The 25,640-nt window shown below is 47.1% G+C and overlaps 1 protein-coding gene across 1 annotated transcript in view; it reads left to right on the top strand.

The window, feature by feature from the left end:
• Positions 1–25,640, top strand: part of LOC311135335 (zinc finger protein 423-like) — a gene marked incomplete at its 3' end in the record, with an annotated part of 124,026 nt that overhangs the window by 64,435 nt on the left and 33,951 nt on the right. Inside the window, exon 5 of the mRNA XM_084169280.1 lies at positions 643–727. Coding sequence (XP_084025406.1) covers positions 643–727 — 85 coding nt within the window. The remainder of the gene's footprint in view (positions 1–642; positions 728–25,640) is intronic.

The following is a 25,640-nucleotide window of genomic DNA, read 5'->3' as shown; positions in this document are numbered from 1 at the left end:
AAGGTTTAGTTTATTAATTTATGAATCAATCATATGGTGAATAACCAACATTGTCCTCTGTGGTATAAAAGAAATGGAAGACATTACCAACCCAACAAAAAGTTAAATGGCCCTGCATTTAGAAAAATCTAATTAATTAATTAGAACTTGTATGCATATCATTCAATCATTCCTAATGCTTTTTGCGTGATCTGAAATCTAAAAATGTTCATATTTTTTACAATTATTATTTCATTTGACGCCATGTTGATCCCACTTATACTTATCATGGGTACAAAAATAGCCTAGCTTTTAAAAGATGTCCCTCATACAATTCTATAAGCATTTTAACAGTATTTTCTAGCAGTGTGTCAGTTCCCAGTGGCTAGCGTGTCAATAAGAAGTTGTGCTCAGTTAGATGTGTGAATTCATGGCTGCATTTCATTCGGCCCTGGCGGGCCCTGCAGCTCAGCCCTGCTGAGGCATTGTGCGGCCTGTTCGCTCTACTAGATATTGACAGTGAGGTCCCAGGGACACTCAATCTTTACCTACGCTTTTATTTCAGCTCAGCAAGGAGAAACCTCCAAATTGTATCAGGTGTGTGTGAATGAGCAGTTTGATACCCTCTCTAAAATTCTTGCCTACCTGTCTGTTGCATTGCAGAAGAAGACGTACCAGTGCATCAAATGCCAAATGACCTTCGAGACAGAGCGGGAGATCCAGATCCACGTCGCCAATCACATGATTGGTGAGTCAGCCTCATCACATCCTGTTTGTGTGTGTATACGAGTGTGTGTTTGTTATCTTTGTTCCCGTCTCTCCTTTCGGTTTCCTCTGGCTCCACAGCCTTCTGTTTGGCCTAGCCCTCGCCCTCTCTCTCCCCGGCCTGCACAGCACACAGGTGTGAGACAGACAGGTGAAATGAACAGCTCTATTTCTGGAGCTGCCGCACTCGACAGCTGTTCCATTGTTTAACACTTGACTGCGTAGCTGAGGCCGCGGCTGCAGTTCTGATTGCTCCGTTAACTCTTCACTATACGACCAGGGCTGTGACTGCAGGCCTTGGTGTACAGTAAAAGGGCAACAAACATTTCCTTTTCTTGCTCTTCCTTTTCCCTCCTCCCCTCCTCCTCATCACTGGAACTTCTCCCAGGCAATAGGCCTCATTGTGTTCCATCTCTCTCTTGCTGTCTCTGTCTCTTTCTCCCTCTCTCTTCACCATATGTGCACTCTCTAGGACATTATGAGGATGAAATGTTTTTTCTATGCTCTACCAGCCATGGCACTGTAGAGCATTTCCTTTGTATGGTCTGATTGGCCACCCACTACTAACCTTGTGTGTCCACCCCAGCCCACTGACCTCCACACCTGGACAGAGGACACAGTGGAGAGTTAGGAGGCAGGGACGATCACATGAGGGCAGCATATTACCTCACCTACAGTATGCATATCATTATAAATTTTTTTATAAATAGGTCTCCGCAAAGTTAGCCAGACCTTAGAAGCAGCCCAAAGATGCCGAGACAGACTCCCCCCTGGTTCCCACCAGGTGGATGACATTTCCCAACACATGCTATCTGGAGGCAGGTCAGGTTAACAGGCTCTGCTGTAGCACAGAGGTATGTGTGCTTAACTGAAAAGTTCCTCTGTAGTTTTTTACGGGCTTCCTCCCTCTGTGTTGTTATTCTGTAACTAATAATTGCTGCCGCAGCATACTGTAGTGTAGATTAACAAGCTTGGCCTGTGAGAAATTTGGGAGAACAAACGGCAGAACACTGAGAGCCGCAGCGACTCCCCAGCCTTCTCCAGGCCTGACAGCTGATATCGGAGTTGTGCCGGTTGATGTATTTTCAATGCGTGGGTCCTCCTGAGTCCTGCAGCAGTTGTCTGGAGAGAGAGAGAGAGAGAGCTGGTACAGAACAGAACCACAGCTATAGTATACAGGCTTGCTGCCTGCGCCAGCCCAATCTGTCTGGGAACAGAGCTTCTCCCCGCTGGATTCATTCACCAGCCAGTTTTCTTTTTCTTTCTCTTACTTCCCATCACACCGTGTTCATTTTCCTCCCCTCTCTAATGAGGGCTGAAGGCCCATCCCATCCATGTCCCCATGCTCTCTTTCCTCCCTCATCTCCACCTTCAGCCCTCCACCCTGAGAATCCTCTCCTTTCAGAGCGCTCTCTCCCCCTAAAAGACTGTACCGCGATGGGGAGAGATAGGGGGGCTTGAAGGGGGGCAGGCTGAACGCTCGTCTCTCTCAGCCGCCATGGAGGGAATTTTGGGTTAATTAACATCGGAATTGTCAGAAAAACTGGAGGAGATTAATTATGGAATTGAGCCAGATTACTTTCAATGATGTTATTATTTTATTATTTCTTTCTAACCCCTCTTCAAAGATGGATGACGTTTTTTTCAACAGTGAAAAAGAGCAGTGTATTAACCTTTATCTGGCTGTGGTGAGAAAATTGAAGAGAGATCACAGAGGAGGAGTTTTCTGCTCTCCCTCTCACTCCTCTCTTTCTTGGGCAGATTACGAAACAATCATTAAAAAGCTACACTATCTGTCAGCTTTGATATATGACTGCTGAGGTTAACCCTGAGCTTTGATATTTTACCCTCCTCTTTTCTCCTTATAGAAACCCTTCAGAATGCACAACTCTTAGTTCTCACTAGGCATTTCCAACCTAAAATGTCCTGAAACATGTAGGGATTTTTTTACCTTGTACACCCATTCTATGTTATACATTCGTTTGTTAGCTAGAACAGTAGCACAGTGAAGGCATTCTTCATTCTACTCTATTGTTCGTAGTTTGTAAGGTGATGGATACAGTCTTCATCCCCATTGTGGCAGAGAGGGTATTTTGGAGAGGGGGATCTAGAACAAGAGGTCTTCAGTGTGTGTTGTCTGTGCATCACATCACTAATAATAAAGTGCCGGCGGTGCGGCTTACCTTTTGTCAAAGCATTTGTCAGCAGTGATAATCATGTCGACTTGATTTCTTCCTCTCTACTACTTTGCAGGTGTTCTGATGCTCACCTTACATTTCCATAAATGTTATTAATGTTCATCTGCCGTCATAGGTCTGTGTGTGGTAGAGAGAGATGTTGTGGTTGAGCTTGGGTGGGTATCTTTTGTAATTTACACTATCTCAGCCCCTCTCATAGCAATCCCCCTGATGTAGCTGAGATACATGAAATAAACTCACCTGCGCAGTTGACACTGACACACACACACCTCCCAATTGAACATCCCTGCTCTCTTCACATTTTCACGGTGAGAATGTGCACTGCAGACACCCCACCTACCCATCCACCCGGCCCTATTATGAAGGTGTGATCATACCCCTGCTCTCCCCTCCCAGTTTTGTCTTGGATGATCATTAACAAGGTGACACTGCATCTCAATCAGTTTAACTCCTGAAAGCTCCAACATCTGCTCAATGCGGCTCCTATCTCCTTCTTGTGTGAGTACATTCGTGTGTGTGTTTGGGGGGGGGGGAGATTGTGTGACTTCCCCACTGTGACTTTTCTTATTTTCTTCTACACTTCCACGCCACAGAGTGTGTGGATACACACACACACACACAAACTCACTTAGCATTGAAGATGGTGAGATCTCCCTAAAGCCTATACCTGGAACTGTCTCTGTGGAAAGGTTGGGACACTGTTATTGTAGGATGAAGAGGTACAGGTGTGGTTAACAAAACTCAGTGAACTGATATGTAAACTCAGCAAAAAAAGAAACGTCCTCTCACTGTCAACTGCGTTTATTTTCAGCAAACTTAACATGTGTAAATATTTGTATGAAATAACAAGATTCAACAACTGAGAAATGAACTGAACAAGTTCCACAGATAGGTGACTAACAGAAATTGAATAATGTGTCCCTGAACAAAGGGGGGGTCAAAATCAAAAGTAACAGTCAGTATCTGGTGTGGCCACCAGCTGCATTAAGTACTGCAGTGCATCTCCTCCTCATGGACTGCACCAGATTTGCCAGTTCTTGCTGTGAGATGTTACCCCACTCTTCCACCAAGGCACCTGCAAGTTCCTGGACATTTCTGGGGGGAATGGCCCTAGCCCTCACCCTCCGATCCAACAGGTCCCAGACGTGCTCAATGGGATTGAGATCCGGGTTCTTCGCTGGCCATAGGAACGGTACCACATGAGGAAGGAGGATGTCTTCCCTATAACGCACAGCGTTGGGATTGCCTGTAATGACAACAAGCTCAGTCCGATGATGCTGTGACACACCGCCCCAGACCATGACGGACCCTCCACCTCCAAATCGATCCCGCTCCAGAGTACAGGCCTCGGTGTAATGTTCATTCCTTCGACAATAAACGCAAATCTGACCATCACCCCTGGTGAGACAAAACTGCGACTCGTCAGTGAAGAGCACTTTTTGCCGGTCCTGTCTGGTCCAGCGATGGTGGGTTTGTGCCCATAGGCGACGTTGTTGCCAGTGATGTCTGGTGAGGACCTGCCTTACAACAGGCCTACAAGCCCTCAGTCCAGCCTCTCTCGGCCTATTGCGGACAGTCTGAGCACTGATGGAGGGATTGTGCGTTCCTGGTGTAACTCGGGCAGTTGTTGTTGCCATCCTGTACCTGTCCCGCAGGTGTGATGTTCGGATGTACCGATCCTGTGCAGGTGTTGTTACACGTGGTCTGCCTCTGTGAGGACGATCAGCTGTCCGTCCTATCTCCCTGTAGCGCTCTCTTATGCGTCTCACAGTATGGACTTTGCAATTTATTGCCCTGGCCACATCTGCAGTCCTCATGCCTCCTTGCAGCATGCCTAAGGCACGTTCACGCAGATGAGCAGGGACCCTGGGCATATTTATTTTGGTGTTTTTCAGAGTCAGTAGATAGGCCTCTTTAGTGTCCTAAGTTTTCATAACTGTGACCTTAATTGCCTACCGTCTGTAAGCTGTTAGTGTCTTAACGACCGTTCCACAGGTGCATGTTCATTAATTGTTTATGGTTCATTGAACAAGCATGGGAAACAGTGTTTAAACACTTTACAATGGAGATCTGTGAAGGCCTCCCTCACCTTGTTAAAGATCCCCCTCCCCCCATCAGATTGGCCAGTCAGCATGTCACTCAGTATCTAAGTCATTGACCTGTCAAGTGTCTCTCCACTGTGAGGTTAGACTGGAATGTGATTATACAGCAGCTTCCTCATGGCTGTGCCTGTATTTTGCTCTGTCCTGGAGGACAGGTGATTTGAAGGGAGGCAGAGAGACCTCCAACTGTATAATCTAATCCAGTAATGTGATAGAGTCCCCCAAAGCTGCACTAACTGCTCACTGGGTAAAGCAGTGGAGAGTGTACCCATGGCCTCCTAAAAACCCTGTCAGACTAAATCCGATATAATGGGATGAACAGATAGACAGTGACTGAGCGAGAGAGGGGAAACTGATCTCTGTTCTTAAAGAGTTTTACCTTTTCCTCTTAATCTCTTCAACATTAATGTGTTAATATGATAATTCCTTAATACTCTAATCGTCTTCAACAGTGTATTTGATCATTAATGTAAGTGACCATTTTCTTCTTAACACCATGTTTCATAATAGGAATAAACAACTTGATGGATTCCTAAATAATACATTTGACATCTGCTTACACTTTTCCAATAAGTACGTCCTATACTAAAACCCACCAACTCTATTTAGACTTTCCACCCACGATACAGTTCTCCACAATCCCAAAGCCAGCTACTCTACATCCCATCTCTCACACTCAGATGGAGAGTAGAGGAGAGAGAGAAGCCATTTTGGCCCGGGGTGATAACCTGCCTGTAGAGACACCCCAGTGTTCTGCTATTGTGTTGTAAATCCCTGTGGCATGCCTGCCGTGTGGGCTCTGACTGATGCCCATGTCTGCCGTGTGGGCTGTGACTGATGCCCATGTCTGCCGTGTGGGCTGTGACTGATGCCCATGTCTGCCTGCATGCGCACGATGGAAATAATCCCAATAATAATATTCCACCCCTTCTAGGGCCACATGCTGAACAATAGGAGTGGCAGACCAGAGCCCCTCATTTCCTAGGGAGAGAGAGTGTCAGAGGGCCAGATCATTTTCATTTCCTTTCCCCCCAGATGGAGGGATACCACTAGCAAGACAGATAGAGGAGAGATGACAATATATTAGAAAGGTGGCTGCTGAAAGAGGGTGGAGAAAGAGGGAAAGCTGGGAAATGATGAAGTAAAGGAGAAAAGAACGGAGTAGAGAACGATAGAAACAAATATTTCAAGAACAGATTGAAGTCATTAGTGAGGGCTAATGTGGGAATTGAGGTTTGGTTTTCAAGAGCCTCTAAATTTCCATGAAGACATAGCTATTTAACTACAGGCAATCAGGCATGACTACAAGATAGATCTTGAAAGGCCTTCGTATACAAGCCTAACACACATAGTAATTGTATAATGTGGTGAAGCCTTTACATTTAAGACAAAAGCTCTCACAGCAGTGTCGACGCCATTTTGTTTTCCTCAGAGTGACGGGGAATAGGGATGGAAGGGCTGTTCTAGGAAACTGCATGCAGTTCAGTGGTTCTGCATCTTCCCTATTTATAGGCTCGAGGGGTGTAAGGTTGGGGGGGGGGGGATGCTGTGCACCACAGTGGGGCCACCCCCCGGGCCCTCGGCTGGGGGTCCCACCTGTGTGGTTAATCACAGTGCTGTATGCGTTCAGAGCGTAATTTTAGCCCCAGTTTGGCAGGGCTCAGCGGGGCAATGGGCCCAGCACACTGGCAGGGGTGGGAGAGGCAGGGGGGAAGGAGAGAGGGGGAGGCAGAGGGGGGGGAACAGAGCCTTACCACACACACTCACACCTGCAGGGGGCTCCTCCATGCTTTGCAGCTGCACAGCAGAAAACAATAAAGCCTGCGAAAAAAAAGTCCAGTGTGGTCCTGAGAGACACAAAGAGAGGAGAGAAGTGAGGGAGAGGAATAGAGAAAAGGGAATTCAGAGCGAGCAGAGACTGCCTTAGCAACCCAACCTACAGCAACACATGAGGTAAAGAGTATTGTGGTTGTTGATACCCAGCTGATTTTAACACCCCTCTCTTGTACAAACTCATGGTAGCTGATACAAATATTTGTACGGTACTACTACACTACTGGTATTTGGCCAGAATATGCGAGCGGCGCGCCATTTTGTGTGTGTGCGTGTCGGCAGACATACTTCAGGACAGGCTGAGATGGGATAGCTGAGGAACTCTCCCATCTCACACACATTGCCTCTCCTCCACACCTCTCTCTCTCTCTCTCTCTCTCTCTCTCTCTCTCTCTCTCTCTCTCTCTCTCTCTCTCTCTCTCTCTCTCTCTCTCTCTCTCTCTCTCTCTCTCTCTCTCCTCTTTACACACACACATGGCTCTGCTCTCTCCACCACGTCCTGAGGAAAAGCATGCAGACACTAATGCCGCACTAATCACCGGCGCCCAGAACTCACAGCACGCCCACTCTCCTTTCAATCGCCTTAATCAGCCAACACATTTCAATTAGCATATTGTGTTTAACCTGACTTTCATCTTCTTTTATTGGTAGATTTTGCTGTACTCCCCCCCCCCCCCCCCGTACAGCCCTTTCTCTCTCGCTCGCCACCTCCCACCTCTCTCTCTTCCTCTACCCCCTCCCCTCTCTCTCCCCTCCTCTACCCCCTCCCCTCTCTCTCCCCCTCCTCCCGTCTCAAGTCGCTCTCATCCCCACTCCAGTAACTGTACCAGTGGAAGAGATCAGTGTAATGGAGACACGCATTAAAGCATCTACTAGAGTCAGACTGTTTCTCCCCTCAGCAAGGCGACAGTCTGAAAAACCTAACTCTGGATACAGCCACTTTAGTTGAGCACTGTAGCCTTATGACTCATGCTCATGAGTTTCTTCAATGGTATTTCCATCATATTTATTTGCTTGGGACATGAGCTGTGACTGGATATTCATTCGGGTCTTAGGAAAACAGAGAGGAGTGAGTTGGTTTATCACATTGAATGATGAGCATCAGTCCGGGTCTTACAGAGAGAGTATCCGGTGCATGGTACGGTAGCCGCTGCCCCACCATAACCCCCCATGTATGACCCCCCCCAACCCCCATCTAATCATGGACCTACTGACTAACTGTCACCCTGCCTTCTCTTTCCACCCACCTTGCCTGTCGGACGGCCTGTAGGAGAACCTTCCCAGCTGCAAGGTTTGTCCCCCTTCTCTCTCCCTACCAAGCTGTGTGAATGGAGCCCTGCCTCACTGCGTGTTGAGCACTGGGAAAGAGTGGGGAGGGGGACCGGCCCATAGGGCTACAGGGCCATATGGCAGGACACTGCATGATGCACACTAGATAATAGTGTAAAATACTCAAAATATAATAGAAATAGCAGCAGACTGCTTAATTGCCACTGCTACAGTGTAAAATGATCTGTAGCCCCCACTCTCAACACAAACCCTCTCATATTCTTTGCACACCAACATAAAGGTCCACACCCCCCACCCCCGATGGCTGTGTGTGCATGATGAACCCCTCCCTCCCAGCCAGACCCAGGGTACAGCCACTCACCTGAAACTAAGTGCCCTCGAGGGAGCCAAGCTAATGATGCATCTCATTCATAATTCTTACTTATTCATTTCAACAAAGTTAGCGAGCTAGCTCCCCGAGTATGAACCCAGATGAGCAGTGGGGCGGAAAGGCATCCCGGCTGATCCCTTTAACCCAGAAGTGATGTCACAGTACAGCACTGTAGGCATGTTACTCCTCCTATCCTCTGGTGCAGACCTGACCTCACAATGGTAAATCAGCGCCTACTATCAGAGCCATGTTCCCAACGGTAGTGCTGCTGTCTTGATCTTTAAGTCATATGTTAGCCTTAATGCATGACTGATGTTTAAGATACCTTCTGTCCTCCTGTGATGTTTTAAGTGTAATTACATGCATGCTCTTCAGTGACATCATGAGACTAACCCTTCATACTGAGGCCAGACCTGTACTCTTCCTGTGACGGCCCAGCCATCTGCCTCTAGTGACGTCTGTCTGTGCTGCGCTCCACTAGTAATGTCTGAGGAGTATTCCCTAGGGCAGTGCCTGAGCAGTCTCCTTTTAGTGGTGCGTGCGTGTCAAGATGAAGAGTGAGTGAGGGAGAGGGGCTGGTGAGAGAGAGCTGGTGTGGGCTCTCTGTGTCACTGAAGACTTAATGAGGCAGCACACAAGAAGCTTTAGGAGTCAATGGATGTGGATAATGTGGATGATGGCTCACTCCACTGCGTGCATGTGTGTGTGTGTGTGTGTGTGTGTGTGTGTGTGTGTGTGCGTGTGCGTGTGCGTGCGTGCCCCATGCCAGCATGATAGCCATAGGGCAACGTTTTTGAGAGATGAAAGCTTTGTTCTCTGCCTTCAGTCCACTGCTCAAAGTCACCATCTGGAATATTCCTCCATATCTGTTATTCCCCCTGACTGTAGAACATGATAGTGTTAATGTGGTGTGTTGGAGGATGTTGGTTCTCTACTGGCCTCCACTGAACACCTAGTAACACACCGTAGGAACACAGTAGTGATGCTATGAACATGGGAACAGATGACAGGCCCCTCATGCACATCCCTCACCACCTGGAGCCAGCCAGCCAGAACACCAGAGGGGAGGGAGAGAGGGATGGTATCATGGAGGGGGGAGGATGGAGGGAGGGATGGATGGATGGGTGGAGGGAAGGAGGATGGAGGCAAGGAGCAAGGGTATCATGGAGTGGGGGAGGATGGAGGGAGGGATGGATGGATGGAGGGTGGAGGGAAGGAGGATGGAGGTAAGGAGCGAGGGTATCATGGAGTGGGGAGGATGGATGGAGGGAGGGATGTATGGATGGGTGGAGGGAAGGAGCATGGAGGCAAGGAGCAAGGGTATCATGGAGTGGGGGAGGATGGAGGGAGGGATGGATGGATGGAGGGTGGAGGGAAGGAGGATGGAGGTAAGGAGCGAGGGTATCATGGAGTGGGGAGGATGGATGGAGGGAGGGATGTATGGATGGGTGGAGGATGGAGGGCAAGGAGCGAGGGTATCATGGAGTGGAGGAGGATGGATGGATGGAGGGTGGAGGATGGAGGGCAAGGAGCGAGGGTATCATGGAGTGGGGGAGGATGGATGGAGGGAGGGATGGATGGTGGAGGGCAAGGAGCGAGGGTATCATGGAGTGGGGGAGGATGGCGGGAGAGAGGATGGCATGTATATTTGGTATTGCTCCTTTAAGGACCTACTGAACTGGTTCGTTGTGATAGGAGATGAGAGGTGTCAATTGTTCGACAGAATGTCAGCTGACCTCTCGTCATACAGACACCATCATGTAATGTTGTTGCAATGTTTACATGCACAGGAGCACATGTATGCATATGGTCATAGGCAGCCAGCCAGGCAGACAGAAATGCTTGAGTCAGGTAGCCTCCCACAGAATCTAGGTAGCAACTAACCCAATAATAGTAACTACTTTACGGCCATTGTATTCCTGTCGTTCACGCTTTCACTCCCTCTCCTCTCCCTCTCTTTCTGTGCCGGTCTCTACTGCATTCCTCTAGTTAACCCCACTGAGCATTACATGTTTGAATGTAAAAAAGGAAGAGAAAAATAGCTCCGATGTTGCTGAAGTGGTTTGTTTGCAAGGCTGAGTGCTGTTTGATCCCCCTGAGAGCTCATTTTTCCACGTTTGCGCTTGATTTGCTTCTTATGCTGTTTATTAAAAGTAATTACAAGCTGTTTGGAGATCTATAAGAGGACTGCTCAAGGGAAGCTCCTCCAAAATGTGTGGGAACAGAATGGAAAATTGGCACACTAGTGTGTGTGTGTGTGTGTGTGTGTGTGTGTGTGAGAATAATGAAGAGAAAGAAAAGGTGGGGTAGCATGTAATCCATTTTTAAGTGTGTGTTTTATACCAGTGTAAGTATGTACGCTAGTTTGTGCCTACAAGCACTAATGCCAGCCCAGGCTTTAATGTCTGTGTTATACAGTAGTAGAGAGTGTAGTTGCATCTCATACCTCAAGTCCTCCTGTGCTTAGTTTAGTGATGCCAGAGGTGCACCTGCCCATCTCCTCTCCCCCCCTCGTCCCCGCCCCGCCCGGCTCTCACACCCGCCCAGGTGTGGCTGAGCCAGCTGCTGGGGAGAATGGGACAATTACTCCCCCCTCTCTCCCCCTCCCTTCCCCCTCTCCCTGCTCTGTCTGGTAATTGTTAAAAGACAAACAATCCGCTTGCCTTTCTGCGCATGATGAACACGGGCCAGCCACAATTAGCTCCTCGCTTAATTCGTTAAGTATTCTAAATTTATCTTCTCGAGTGACGGCGGCATCTGTAGCAGCTGGTGAGGAAGGTGTGGCGTACGGTGGTGAGAGGCAGTACGGGGGGGCTTGTGGGAGGGGGTGCATGGGAGTAGAGGATCACACGCCGTAATAAATCACACTGTCCTGAATGTGAGCTCACGGTGGAGGACAGCGAGGAGAGATGGAGATGAGGTAGTCCTGAGCGGGGAGGAGAGTAATAGGGACGAGAGAATAAATCAGTTCATCTTTGACCTCCATGGTTCTCTAAGGGTCTTTGTAAAGCTCTTAATGGCCTGGTACCTCATAGTTCATTTAGAATGGGAGATGGGCAGATCGTTTTTAGTCTTTCTGATGAGGTCAGGTAAAATGCTAAAAGTTTCTAATTAGCATCTCCTGTCTGTCGGAGGTGATTTGAGTCTAATACGTCAGCGAGGCTCCAGGTGGGAGGCATGAGAGGATGTCACAGCTCATCTCTCTCCACTCCCAGATCAAGCGGGATGTCAGCTAGAGAGGATTGGGGGGAAAGTTTGCAGAACGCCCCCTTCCTTATAGCTGCTGAGGGGCGGGGGTGGAGATCCCAGCGCGGCACAGCACTGGCCCCCCGCCTCCTATTAGCTTCTCTGTATGTGCCTGTGTGTTTGTGTACGCGTGTGTGTGTGGGTGGAAGAGGCAGGTGCTCGTCCTCTGTGTTCAAAGCCCCACTCCCAGGATGCAAAGCGAGGCTCCCAGAGAGGTGACAAGCTGACAGACACATGCAGCTTTGATACAGGGCTTTAGTGAGCATCACATGGTTAAATATGAGAGGGTAGGAGGGAGGCAACAGGAGGGAAAGGTACAGCTGGGAGAACTCTGGCAATCTGATGTGGATTAAGATCCAAGCTGCCACGGGTTTTCTGGGATTTCAAAATATTTGTTACAAACTTTTTGTTTTACTGTATATTATTACTCCCCAAATAATATAATCAATCCCCAAATTCAAATCAAGAAGTTGTGGCAACTTTATGTGGTTACATTGTGCTTCAATTGATCTTTCAGCACATTTTGTTATGGTGCTCCTCCCTCTCATTGGTGAAAAGGCAGATAGGCAGGCAGTACTGATGGAAAGAGTGAGAAATAGTAAGTAAGAGATTATTAGGTCAGTGGAGAGAGTTGGCAGGAAAATGGAGGGAGAGAAGGAAAGAGGAAGATGGAAAGGGATCAGTTGGACGGTGGGGAATGAAGGTAATTTGGCAGTGAAAGGGAGTGTGATGAAGAGGTGGAGAAGTAGTGGAGGAGTGGATAAGTGTTTTTGATGGTGGCGACTTGGAGGGGGGCAGAGATGTCCAGAATGGTCACCGATGGAAGGAGGCTGACCTTCCAAAGCCAGGGAGAGGTTAAGATCAGGGGATTGATGGAGAGAGGGAAAGGGGATAGACACAGGGATGGGAGGATGGAGAGAGGAGAGGAAAGAGGGCGGGGGTGTGAGGAGAGCGATGGCTGCCTGACAGGGGCTCTCCCGGATTTTGGCACACGCTCAGTCTGCGCGGTGAGCAGCTGGACTTCATTAGGCGCTGGTGTTAATTACTGGGACCAGGCTGGAGCAGCGCGAGGAAAACACTCTCCTCAATTCAGCCAGGGTCACCTTGAAATCGATCGTTTAGCATCAGAGAGCAAAAGAGTGGATGGAGAGAGAGGAAGAGAGAGAGGCACCCATTCTTTTTTTGTAATGAGTGAGTGCGTACTGATTCAGGCTGTAATAATAAGACATAGGTAGGGTTGGTTCATTAGTGATTAGTGATCACTCATTGCTGTTGACAGCGTTTACAAATGACCGTTAAATGATACAGCTGATGTGGAGGGTGGCGGAAAATGGCAGCAGATTAAAACAGTAACAGTCATCCTCATGCATACAGAATACAGCTCTGGGTGGATGTAGCCAGACGAGGCACACTGCATTTCACTGATCTAATGTTGCTGTTCTGCTACTGTGTTGTTTGAATAGTAACGCTAGGGTAGTATATGAAGACATTCGATACAACCAGGCATGTTCTGTACACACACACACACACACACACACACACACACACAAGCTGTTTTAGTAGTGAGGTGCTCAAGGTTTATCTTGGCTGTGTTTTCCTAATTACAAAGTAAGAAGATGGGAAGAGACTGAAATGAAAGGAAGAGAGGGCACTGGAGAAATGCTGAAACAATAGTGTCCCACTCTTATCTTCTCCCTCTCAAACAGCTGTGTACAATGGTGTTCTCGCTATTCTACTCCCTACAATAATACAAAGGTCTCCTACAATCTCCTCCCTAATTCTCAGCCATGACAGTTTTTCAGGCCTTTTTTTGTCTTTCACTTTTTTTTCTCACCACAGAAAATCAATGCATTCTGATTCAGTAATTTCCCAGGGTGCACTGCTCTGGGCTCCCTGTGCTGAGAGAGGTGACTAATCCGGTCATGGCGTCGTGAACCTTTCCTTTTTTTCCCTCTCTCACCCTTCCTCTTCCTCTGTTTTCTGTTTCCTCCCTGGTTCTGGTTTCTCTCATCTCTCTCTCTCTCTCTTTTCTCCCAACACTGTCTCTGCGACGTAGCGTAAGAATTCATTGGAATTTCACGGCCTTCATGGGCTCTCGTGAAAAACACTCATTTGTGACGGTGCCAACCTGCTAATGGCGGATGGCGGGGTCCTGCCGAATCCCACCTCCGCTCCCCGGCGCTCGTTATGGCGCGCTCGGCACCGCGCGCTGCCTCCCATACATCTGCCAAACTCAGCTGCCAGGGAGCGGCGTAATTATCCCGTCGGAGCGAGAGAGACACCTCCATGCCGTCACAACTGGGGCTTCATTAGAGACCTGCACCAGTGGAGATGCTACGGTGCCCCCAACGTGTGTATGTGTGTTTGTGCATGTGTTATGCATGATGCTGTGGGTGTTAGGGTTGTCTGTATGACTTTGAGGGTGTTTTTTTTCTAATTTAACAGAAATACTTCTTACCCTGGTCCTTGAGAGTTGAGTTGAGAGCTGTACTCTAAGAGCTCATATACTGGGTCAGTACAGTGATGATCTTGCGCAATTATTTTAGTCGCTATGCTACATGTCTGATCAGTATTTGATTTAGTTCCCTCTCTTCCTTTACTTCAGCAGCCCTAAGCATATCCCTGATATTGTAATTATAGTGCTGTTTTTGGCGGGCCCAGTGCATAGTGAGGCAGTAATAGCAGTGCCGGCTGGGAGAGGAAAGGTGTCGCTTGCGGTAAGTGCAGGGTTATTAGCATCTCCTGACTGAGCTGAGACCTGAAAGCACAGCTTATGCTCCCTGCCTGGGCCGTCACACACACCAGCTGTGGCTGACTACATGGCAGTGCATGAGGTGATGGGTAGAGACTTAGAGTAGACTGTGCCGGAATGTCTTCCATGGTAGTTAGAAACAGGTATGAGTGCTTACACTAGGTTTACCTGTGGAACTCTTTACTGAACGATGTGTAGTTTAAGAGCTATATGTAGTTTCATAGATGTATCCTCTCCCTCCAGCTGGAAACCCCAACATCCATGGAAGGGCACCCCTCCCCCATTCCTCCCCCTGACAGCCAGCAGGTATCCAAGAGAGTGCCCAGGCCCTTGGCCCCGCTCCCCCTCTCCCCTCAGCCTACACACATTCTGCACAGGTAGTGCTCTGATTTCCCCTGCGCCCTCCCAGCCAGGAATATCTTAATCTATTACTGCTGCAGGAGAGACGACGAGGGTCAGGGGGAGATGGGGGGAGGCCAGGAGGGGAGTGGGGAATTGGGGGGTACAGAAGATGTGTGTGGGGGGTCAGTGTGGAGAGAACAGGAGGGCTAGGGGGCACGGGAGTGTTCCTTTTTCTGTCTGTGAGTTCTTGCAGACCTGCATTAAAGTAAAGCTATGACGACGCCTGGTCCATAGTTAATCTGCCCACTAGCACAAGTAAAGATATGGCAAGGGAGTTATAATTCTGGGTGTACTTGTGAGTGTGCATGTTTGGGCTCTTTGCAGTATCATTCAGATTTTCCCTAATAGAGAGGACCATGCCCTAACCATAAACCCCCTCTAAAGAGCCTCTACCCATAGGACTGACAGGCTTCCTCTGGTGCATGCCAATCCAAGCACTGTTTGATTTAAACTCAAAAGGAAATATGAACATGAGACACTGTGTGTGAGCCAGACAGCAGGCTAAACTGAGATCTCATATCGTCATCTCTATATCTCTGGTATCACTGGTGTGAATAGTGGTGTAATGTATCTTCAGTGCCATCTCCCCTGGTTTAGTCCAGTGTAGTATGGATCAGATCAGTGATTTGAAGGGTACCACTGCCAGACTACTCTATCCAGCCTTGGTAACCTCTAACATGAGATATCAAGGGTTAAAGAGATAATCTACCCTCTGAAATAAAATTAATGAAACTCCTGTCAATTTGGTGAAAGCCTATGTTCTGACAGTGGGTAAAATAAAAAATGCCCCCATGATTTCATTTCTAATTGGTCCGTCTGGGAAAATCAGGAAATTGTGTAGGAACGCGTCATGGCTACATAATTACAGAAAAGAGGAGATGGGAATCCCATTGGGAAATGAATGGAGAAACGCCCCACCCAACTGAGTGTCGATCCATCACATTCACTTTTTCATGCTGCGTCACGCGGTTGCTATGCTAATCGTCAGGCAATCCCTTCTCAAAGTTAGTTATGAGTCGAGAAACCTGCCTATTTTCCTACAAAGCTATACGATATTACAGAGAACAAGTTAATTATCTCACACCTTGGAAAATATTTGCAATGTTGTAATTCTTGTTCACAAAGTGTATGCTAATGTTCTGTTTTCGAGCTAGCGCCCAATTGACTCCCATCACTCCTTGAAGGAGAGCTCTCCTTGTCCCAGAATCACCTAGAATGCACTGCGCGGCCCATTGAGGAATTATGGGCAACATGTACACAATGGGCATTAATACGATTATAATGTAGTTTCCCATCTCCTTAAAAAAAAGAAAGTAACGTTACTCTGCGCTTTGGGCAGAGATGCTGTTTATAGCTCAGTGGCAGAGACAACCTGCAAGTTGAACTCAGTGAGTAAGACCCCTAAATTGACAGTGCAGTTTGTTTAGGTGATTTTACAGCTAGCTAGCTACTTCAAATGTTGATATTGACTTTGGTATTATTGTGTGTAGCTGTTTTCTAGCTAGCTAACTAGCCAGCCCAGAGAGAAAGAGAGTATTGGATTGTGGGTTTTGTAGTAGACTTGAGCTGAAACAGATTTCCAAAAATGATTTTCACATGTTTCTACCAACCTTGTTATAACGACAAAATGAAACATTTGTTCACAAAAATTGTTTTCACATATTAGTGTTATTTAACACTATTTAATACGGTTAATCATAGGAATTAGTGGTTGTGGTGGATTATCCCTTTAAAGACTAATGGTGTCTTCAATCAGTGTTCTCTCAACATGTTCAACAATGATGTCTGGTTTACACATTTAATTCTTCCCTATTTCTCTCTTTCCATCTCAACCCTCTTGAACAAATAAATATGCCTTTTCTCTGAGAGACTGAAGGTATTTAGCTGGAGAGAAAAGAGAGGCTGAGTGAGTGAGGGAGTGGTGGGACTTGCGGTTGGTCCGCCAGTCACATTAAAACACGCTGACAGTCTTCGTTTCCACACTAAACTTTCGACAAATAGCTTTCTGATCGATAGTTTCCCAACAGCAATATTTGGTATCAATGCGTGTCTTTCTCATTACACCATGAGGCGGTTGTCTCCACAGGCGTGAATAATTTATCCCCCCGATGTGGACAGAATGCTAAAGGAGAGGAGGCAGTGCTCTCTATCTCCCTCTTTCCCTCTCTCCCCTCAGCCCAGGGCAGAGGAGAAAGCGACCTAGCAACGATCGCACAATTTCTCTGCATTTTCAACCTATCCCTCTCTTTCTCTTGCTTACTCATGCAAACTCACCTCCTTCCTTCCGCTATTTTATTCCCTCACTTTTCCCCCTGCAATCTGCACTCTGTAATTGTCTTGGCGTTACATTTGGGTATTCTTAGTTTCTCGCTGACATTAGTTCAGGTTGACCTGACATGGTGTTCAGGTTGTAGTAATAATAACTTCAAAAATAATGAGACTCTGTTTATATTAGTTCTAACATATTTCAAAATTCTCACTACCCATAGAGACCACAACTAAGACACAGACTCACTGCCCTGGTTTTTCTCAGCTAGATGGTGGACAGGTTATCAGGGATGTACCAGTCTGGGGGGTAGTGGGGGGATAGTTTCACCCCCTCTCCCAGTGGCAGTAGTGTGACAGCCCTGGAGGGGTGGGCTAAGGTCAGTCCTGCCCACTGAAACACATTAGCTCTGAGGATAATGGAGGTCCTGAGACAGATAGGGCTAATGAGTGAGAGAGACCTCTCTTTGGGGCTGAGCTGTAGAGCTCCTATTCCTCCTCTCCTCCTACAGGCCAGGGAACGAGTGAAGGGAAGAAGAGAAGAAAATCACCCCCTTCTCCTTCCTCCTCCCCCTCCTCTTCATTGTGCAGAGCGACTCTAACCCCCTTTGTCCTACCGCCCCACGCGATGCCCATCACAAAGTATTATAAATGTTAGCTTAGACCCTGCAATAATCGTCCCCCAAAATAATAACGTTTTATTACCGTGTTCATATTAGCGAGTTAATGTTGTCTGCTGATGGCGTGTAATTGTGCTTCTTCTCTGCTTTGCGTGTCCCGCATTCCCTCATGCCCAATCAGCTCCGCACAGGGAGAGGAAATAAATAGCCTAATGCTGTTTTAATTACAGAAAACATAAAGCTGACAGCCCATGCCTTAACTTCATCTCTCCTCTTGAACTGTATACCTGCAGCTCACTACACCACCCCCGACAACCCTACAGACCACAGAGTGAGAGGTGGGCAAGGTTCGGAGCCTTCTCAGTCAGAAATACAGGATGTTATAATACGAATACTGTCACAAACATGGGCAAACAAGAACAAAAACACATCCTCTCACACATACATTGCTTACATGACTGTATTCATACATAGCAGCACATATTCTCACCTAGCCTCACACACCCACACGGCTCCAGAGGGAACACATTGTTCAGCCTACCCCATTACTAGTCTTCTAGACTGTCACCCTGCCGGTGTCACACAGAGACACGCTGTTCCAGACGCCCGCCACTGTTCTTATTTTATCCCACACCTTGGCCCCTCTGAGAGGCGACGGAGCGCGCTCCCCCGATAGGCCTGACACTCGACCAGATGTTAAGAGCACTCTTGCAGTAATTAATCTGATACCTGCATGAGGCCACAGAGAGAGAGATGGAGAGAGAGCGAGAGAGGGCGAGCTAGGTCTCTGGACCGGGGAGGGCACAGGGCTGGGTGGAGTAGACTGCTCACCAATACAATTAAGAAAAACTAGAGCCCCTTTAATTTAGGGGCTACCTCTGTCATTAGAGGTAGCGTCAACCCTGGTGGACCGGGAAGGCACTCAGAAGCTATATGGTTGTGTCTCTTAAACCAGGAAGAGTTGAGAGGTATGAAAGACAGTCCTAATGAGGGAAGTGTTATTTTCTGGTGATGGGGCTGCTCTACTCTTTAGTATGTGTGTGGCAGCGTGGGGCTGGGCTCAGAGGGCTTGTATGCAGATGAAGAGAGAGTGATAGAGGGTTTGATTGAAGGTTCTCGTGCCCCGAGGCCCTGGTCCTGTGTGACTGGCTAACGGGGCAAAGAGCGCCTCCCCTACCCCGCGCCCGCCCATGCCTTCTCCCCTGGATCGATATGGCCTGCGTGTGCACTGCTCATTAACGCATGGCGAAGGGGAGCCAGGGGCCCTCGGAGTCCCTGTTCGGGGACACACCGTAATCCCAGCACCTGGACAAAACACGCACTGAGCAGGGCTGAGAGCACAGCACAGACACAGGCAGGATCAAGACAGACACGTGCACAGAGACAGACCAAGCTGGATCACACAATGGCCGTGTCTGAATACCCGTACTTGCGTTCTAAATAGTATATTGGGTATGCGAAAATAGAATGTTTTACAGTATAGTATGTGACATTTTGAAAAGTGATTATGGTTTAAATGCCAGGATGTCATACTCATTTCGGCATTAGATCTAGTAGAATTCGCTGCACACTACTGAAGAAGAGAATAGTATTTTTGACAATGGCTGTTAATCTGCTAAATTGATGCGCTGTACCAAAATGAATTAATGGCGGTAGTCAACGCAACTGCGCATTAGTTGGCGTACTCCAAGTATGGATGAACCAAGTATGTTGATATGTGTTGCTTACTGCATTATTTTTAACTAAATGGTACATTTCAAAATAGTATGTAGTATGATTAGTACACACAGTATGCAGTTTTAGTAAGTAGTAGGCAAGACAGATTTCAGACAGGGCCACTGTCTGTCCACAAACAGAACAGAACAGACAGGACAGACCGAGACAAACCGAGTATGGAGAGAGAACGGCGTAAACATACGCTCTTCCAAATGGGTCACAGGTTGAGCCAGTGACAGTGCTGTATGTATGAAATACTTGGCCAGATGGTTGTGGGTTTGGTATTGGCCCACTGATACTGACCCAAGATACTAAAGTAAGACAGAGAAAGTGAAGGATAGTTTAAGTGTGATTGTGAAGGAGTTGTTGCATTTATCACATTAGCCTGGATGTACTCACACACAGCCACAGTCACACATAGAGTATAAATGCTAATAATACCAGTTGTTAGATACCAGTGTGTCTGCCTGTGTGAGCTCCTCCTAACACTCTTACCCAGACATCAGCAACCCCAATCAGACCAGGACAGAACTTAACTATGGGCTGCAAAACCATACCTTTCTATCAACCCTACTGTGTATGCTTGCATGTGTGTGGACACAGTGGGTGTTCATTGGAGCAGAGCTGTTGAAGTGGAAGGGTCCATGAGTGTGAAAAGCAGTCCATCTCACAGTCAAGGACACCTCTAATTACTGCAGGCGGGGGTTGTGGGAAGGGGTGCCAACAGCACTGGCTTATGGGTAGAATAAGGGTATTTGTAATATTTAGGCTTTTTGTGTTGTGTTTACAGGTGTAATGATGTGTCCAATATGTTTTGGCCAGGTTCATGATGATGGATGCTGTTCATTAATGTAATTTGGATTTATCTGCTGTGTCTGTGTGTGGGCAGTGGCCTGTAGGGGCAGTGTTAGAGGCAGCAGGAAATGAACTAGCGGGACAGGAATTGTATTTATTTATTTTTATTTAACCTTTATTTAACCAGGTAAGCCAGTTGAGAACAAGTTCTCATTTACAACTGCGACCTGGCCAAGATAAAACAAAGTAGTGCGATAAAAACAACAACAACACAGAGTTACATATAGAATAAACAAAACGTACAGTCATTAACACAATAGAAAATCTATATACAGTGTGTGCAAATGTAGTAAGTTATGGAGGTAAGGCAATAAATAGGCCATAGTGCAAATAATTACAATTTTGTATTAACACTGGAGTGATAGATGTGCAGAAGATGATGTGCAAATAGAGATACTGGGGTGCAAATTAGCAAAATAAATAACAATGTAAATAACAATATGGGGATGAGGTAGTTGGGTGGGCTAATTACAGATGGGCTGTGTACAGGTGCAGTGATCGGTAAGCTGCTCTGACAACTGATGCTTAAAGATAGTGAGGGAGGTAAGTCTCCAGCTTCAGAGATTTTTGCAGTTCGTTCCAGTCATTTGCAGCAGAGAACTGGAAGGAATGGCGGCCAAAGGAGGTGTTGGCTTTGGGGATGACCAGTGAGATATACCTGCTGGAGCGCATACTACGGGTGGGTGTTGCTATGGTGACCAATGAGCTAAGATAAGGCGGGGATTTGCCTAGAAGTGATTTATAGATGACCTGGAGCCAGTGGGTTTGGCGACGAATATGTAGTGAGGGCCAGCCAACGAGAGCGTACAGGTCACAATGGTGGGTAGTATATGGGGCTTTGGTGACAAAACGGATGGCACTGTGATAGACTACATCCAATTTGCTGAGTAGAGTGTTGGAAGCTATTTTGTAAATGACATCGCCGAAGTCAAGGATCGGTAGGATAGTCAGTTTTACGAAGGCATGTTTAGCAGCATGAGTGAAGGAGGCTTTGTTGCGAAATAGGAAGCCGATTCTAGATTTAACGATGATAGTTTTGTGAATGAGGAGTATGGCGGTGTGAGGGGAAGTGATGCCTGTAATGGGTACAGGGGTGAGGAGGTGATTCTGGGGTGAGTGGGCAGAGATGTGGGGTGAGGGGTTTAGTAATGGGGAGGGTATGTCTTCTACATTTGAGAGGCCAATCTAGTCTCCTCACCTCTACGGAGTGCTGCTGACAAGGTGTCAAACACGAATGGCCTCCGCTATCCACTCTTCTCTCCTCTCCTTGGCGTTCCTCTCCTTCTCAGCTCTCCTCTCGTTCTCGGTTCTAATGTGATGATTAGGATGTTTACCTGCTAATGACGCCCCTGGCTCGGCATGGCCAGGATGGGTGCTGATTGGGCCGGGTGGGGGTGGTGTCTGTTCCTCTCCGATCACTTCTACATTCCACTCACGGAACAGTAGAATGCCTCGCGCCTCTCGCCTCGCGCCTCTGCCCTCTTGTGATTTCTTGATTAGAGGTGAGCTGTAGCACATCATTACTAAAGGATGATGCAAAATTACACCTTGTCGGAAAAATAACGAGCTGAAGGACTTGATTAATGAATTAATGTTGTTGCCGCAGAAACAAGAAGATTCAGAATCTTGATCTTGCGTTGCGTGTCCTCAGCAGACCATCGGTATTAGCATAATAATAATTGCCATTGTTTACAAGAGAGAAGTATTTCAATTGAATGCTTTGGCAGTATTACAAGCTCTAGTGTTGATTATGACTCAGGGCAAGGGGGAATGTTAGATCTATGGCCTTGGACTGTCTCAAAGCAGAGACTCATACACTATAAGTGAATTTGTCCAAATATATTTTAAAAAATCAAATGGGGCAACTAGATACAGTGAGGGGAAAAAAGTATTTGATCCCCTACTGATTTTGTACGTTTGCCCACTGACAAAGAAATGATCAGTCTATAATTTTAATGGTAGGTTTATTTGAACAGTGAGAGACAGAATAACAACTAAAAAATCCAGAAAAACGGATGTCAATAATGTTATAAATTGATTTGCATTTTAATGAGGGAAATAAGTATTTGACCCCCTCTCAATCAGAAAGATTTCTGGCTCCCATGTGTTTTTTATACAGGTAACGAGCTGAGATTAGGAGCACACTCTTAAAGGGAGTGCTCCTAATCTCAGCTTGTTACCTGTATAAAAGACACCTGTCCACAGAAGCAATCAATCAATCAGATTCCAAACTCTCCACCATGGCCAAGACCAAAGAGCTCTCCAAGGATGTCAGGGACAAGATTGTAGACCTACACAAGGCTGGAATGGGCTACAAGACCATCGCCAAGCAGCTTGGTGAGAAGGTGAAAACAGTTGGTGCGATTATTCGCAAATGGAAGAAACACAAAAGAACTGTCAATCTCCATCAGGCCTGGGGCTCCATGCAAGATCTCACCTCGTGGAGTTGTAATGATCATGAGAATGGTGAGGAATCAGCCCAGAACTACACGGGAGGATCTTGTCAATGATCTCAAGGCAGCTGGGACCATAGTCACCAAGAAAACAATTGATAACACACTACGTCGTGAAGGACTGAAATCCTGCAGCGCTCGCAAGGTCCCCCTGCTCAAGAAAGCACATATACATGCCCGTCTGAAGTTTGCCAATGAACATCCGAATGATTCAGAGGAGAACTGGGTGAAAGACCAAAATGGAGCTCTTTGGCATCAACTCAACTCGCTGTGTTTGGAGGAGGAGGAATGCTGCCTATGACCCCAAGAACACCATCCCCACCGTCAAACATGGAGGTGGAAACATTATGCTTTGGGGGTGTTTTTCTGCTAAGGGGACAGGACAACTTCACCGCATCAAAGGGACGATGGACGGGGCCATGTACCGTCAAATCTTGGGTGAGAACCTCCTTCCCTCAGCCAGGGCATTGAAAATGGGTCGTGGATGGGTATTCCAGCATGACAATGACCCAAAACACATGGCCAAGGCAACAAAGGAGTGGCTCAAGAAGAAGCACATTAAGGTCCTGGAGTGGCCTAGCCAGTCTCCAGACCTTAATCCCATAGAAAATCTGTGGAGGGAGCTGAAGGTTTGAGTTGCCAAACGTCAGCCTCGAAACCTTAATGACTTGGAGAAGATCTGCAAAGAGCAGTGGGACAAAATCCCTCCTGAGATGTGTGCAAACCTGGTGGCCAACTACAAGAAACGTCTGACCTCTGTGATTGCCAACAAGGGTTTTGCCACCAAGTACTAAGTCATGTTTTGCAGAGGGGTCAAATACTTATTTCCCTCATTAAAATGAAAAATCAATTTATAACATTTCTGACATGCGTTTTTCGGGATTTTTTTGTTGTTATTCTGTCTCTCACTGTTCAAATAAACCTACCATTAAAATTATAGACTGATAATTTCTTTGTCAGTGGGCAAACGTACAAAATAACCTCTGGTCTTTCACTCTTCTCTATCCTCAATCCCTCCCTCCATCTCCAGCTCTCAGCATAGTGCACCCTGGGGCATCAGGGTTTGGCCTGCATAGACTTGACTCCCTCCTCCCATTCTGAGGGCTGAAATGGGGGTTGGGGGTTTAGGAGTTGGCAAGCAGACTAGTGAAAATGGGACATTTGCAGAGGAGGAGGTGGGTGTGGAGTATGGACACTGTAAGAGAACTTGACTGAAGCTGTTTTTATTTGGCAGTAGATTGGTTGTCCGCCACCACTCCCCTCCCCCTCTGTAGTGGATACTAGAGGTCTGTTCCATTATGTCTCTCTCAGGGGGTTAAAGGCAGTGTGGAGGAGCGAAGCAACACTGGAGTTATATTACCAGCCCCAGAGACCAGTGCACTATAGTGTGCATAAACAAGGGCCAGCTAAAGTATACTGTTTGGTCTCCAGTCTGAACCAGATCACCAAGCTCTCCCTCTATCTTAAATGAGTTATCCTAGCCCCTTTGAGCTATTTCAATTAACCTAAACAATGCCTGTTACCCAGATCTGCACTCTAACTTGTAAAGGACGTGTTTATTTCAATGTGTGAGTTTTAATATGCGTGTCTGTGAGATAGTGTAGTGTATGTTAGTGTGTCTGTGTGTGGGTCCTTGTCAGTATAAAAGCTTGGTGTTGTTGCCGAGCTGTTAGTCTCTGCTGTTTATCCCTCTCACGCTGGCTTGTGAAACGCCAGATAAATGTGAATCTTCTATCACCATGGAGCTCCCACTAATTACGGCAGCTTAAGTGCTTTAACCACTGTTATCACAAACTGTTCAATCCTAGAGACCTTGTCAAAATACCATCACCCCCTCCCCTCCACTTTCTAGTGTGTGCGCTAGTCTGTGTGTGTTCATTCTTAGAGACCATGAAAGACTACTTCCAGCCAGTGCAGCAGTGTGTGTCTGTGTGTTCGACAGACTCCTCTTTGTGTGTGAAGAAAAGTAGAATGTGATGGCACATTGACGATCTATTGAACACAGATTTTCCAGCGCATAATTTAAAAGTTTCCTCCTGTTTTTGTCTCCTGCTGTTTCCGTCTTCTCCTTCCCTCTCTCCTTCCCTCCCTCCCTTTCTCTCCTCCATCCCTCCCTCCTTTCTCCCCGTCTCCTTCATCAGTGATTTTACCTCAGTGACAGCCCCCCACACACGCGGCTGCCTGTGGTGTGCCTATTAGCAGTGGCGTTGCCCAGGCCATAACGCTTCATTTACAATATGTATTTAATGTGAGAGAGCCCAGAGAGATCAGAGAGGAGAAGGTGTGGGCGCACTAATGTATTTTTCTGCATCTTTCTTTCTTTTTTTCTTGTCTTTCTCTCTGTCTATCGCCCTCTATGCCTCTCTCTCCTTCTCCCATTTGATTGGTTTGTTTCCTGGGAAGAATCAACAACATTGAGTTTCAGAAGAAAACAACAGTCAGGAGAGAAAGGGAAAGTGTAGACTGTGCGCAGTAGCAGGCAATGCCTCAGAGAGTCTGGTGTCTTTTTGTCTCTGGTAGAGGGGGAAGGTATATACCCAGAGCAGGGTAAAGCAGAACAGAGCGAGGAGGAGGTAGCTGGGTCTTAATCAGTTGTCGCTGTTTATCGCCCAGTCGTGTGAAACTAATTGAGTTTGAGGCTGGGAACGACTTGGCAAGAGGGTGCTGCCGAGGGTCCATGTGCAGCGATATGGGCCACGCGGAAACGGAGTCACCCTCCCATTATAAAAATGAGCATATATATATATTTTTTAATAATCAGTGCCAAATCTTAATGCTATGTATGTATTTGTAG

This window comes from Coregonus lavaretus (assembly GCF_964263955.1).
Source record: "Coregonus lavaretus genome assembly, chromosome: 9".
NCBI classification, from domain to species: Eukaryota; Metazoa; Chordata; class Actinopteri; order Salmoniformes; family Salmonidae; genus Coregonus; species Coregonus lavaretus.
Note: the sequence above shows the minus strand (reverse complement) of the source record. Positions and strands in the feature narration are given on the sequence as shown.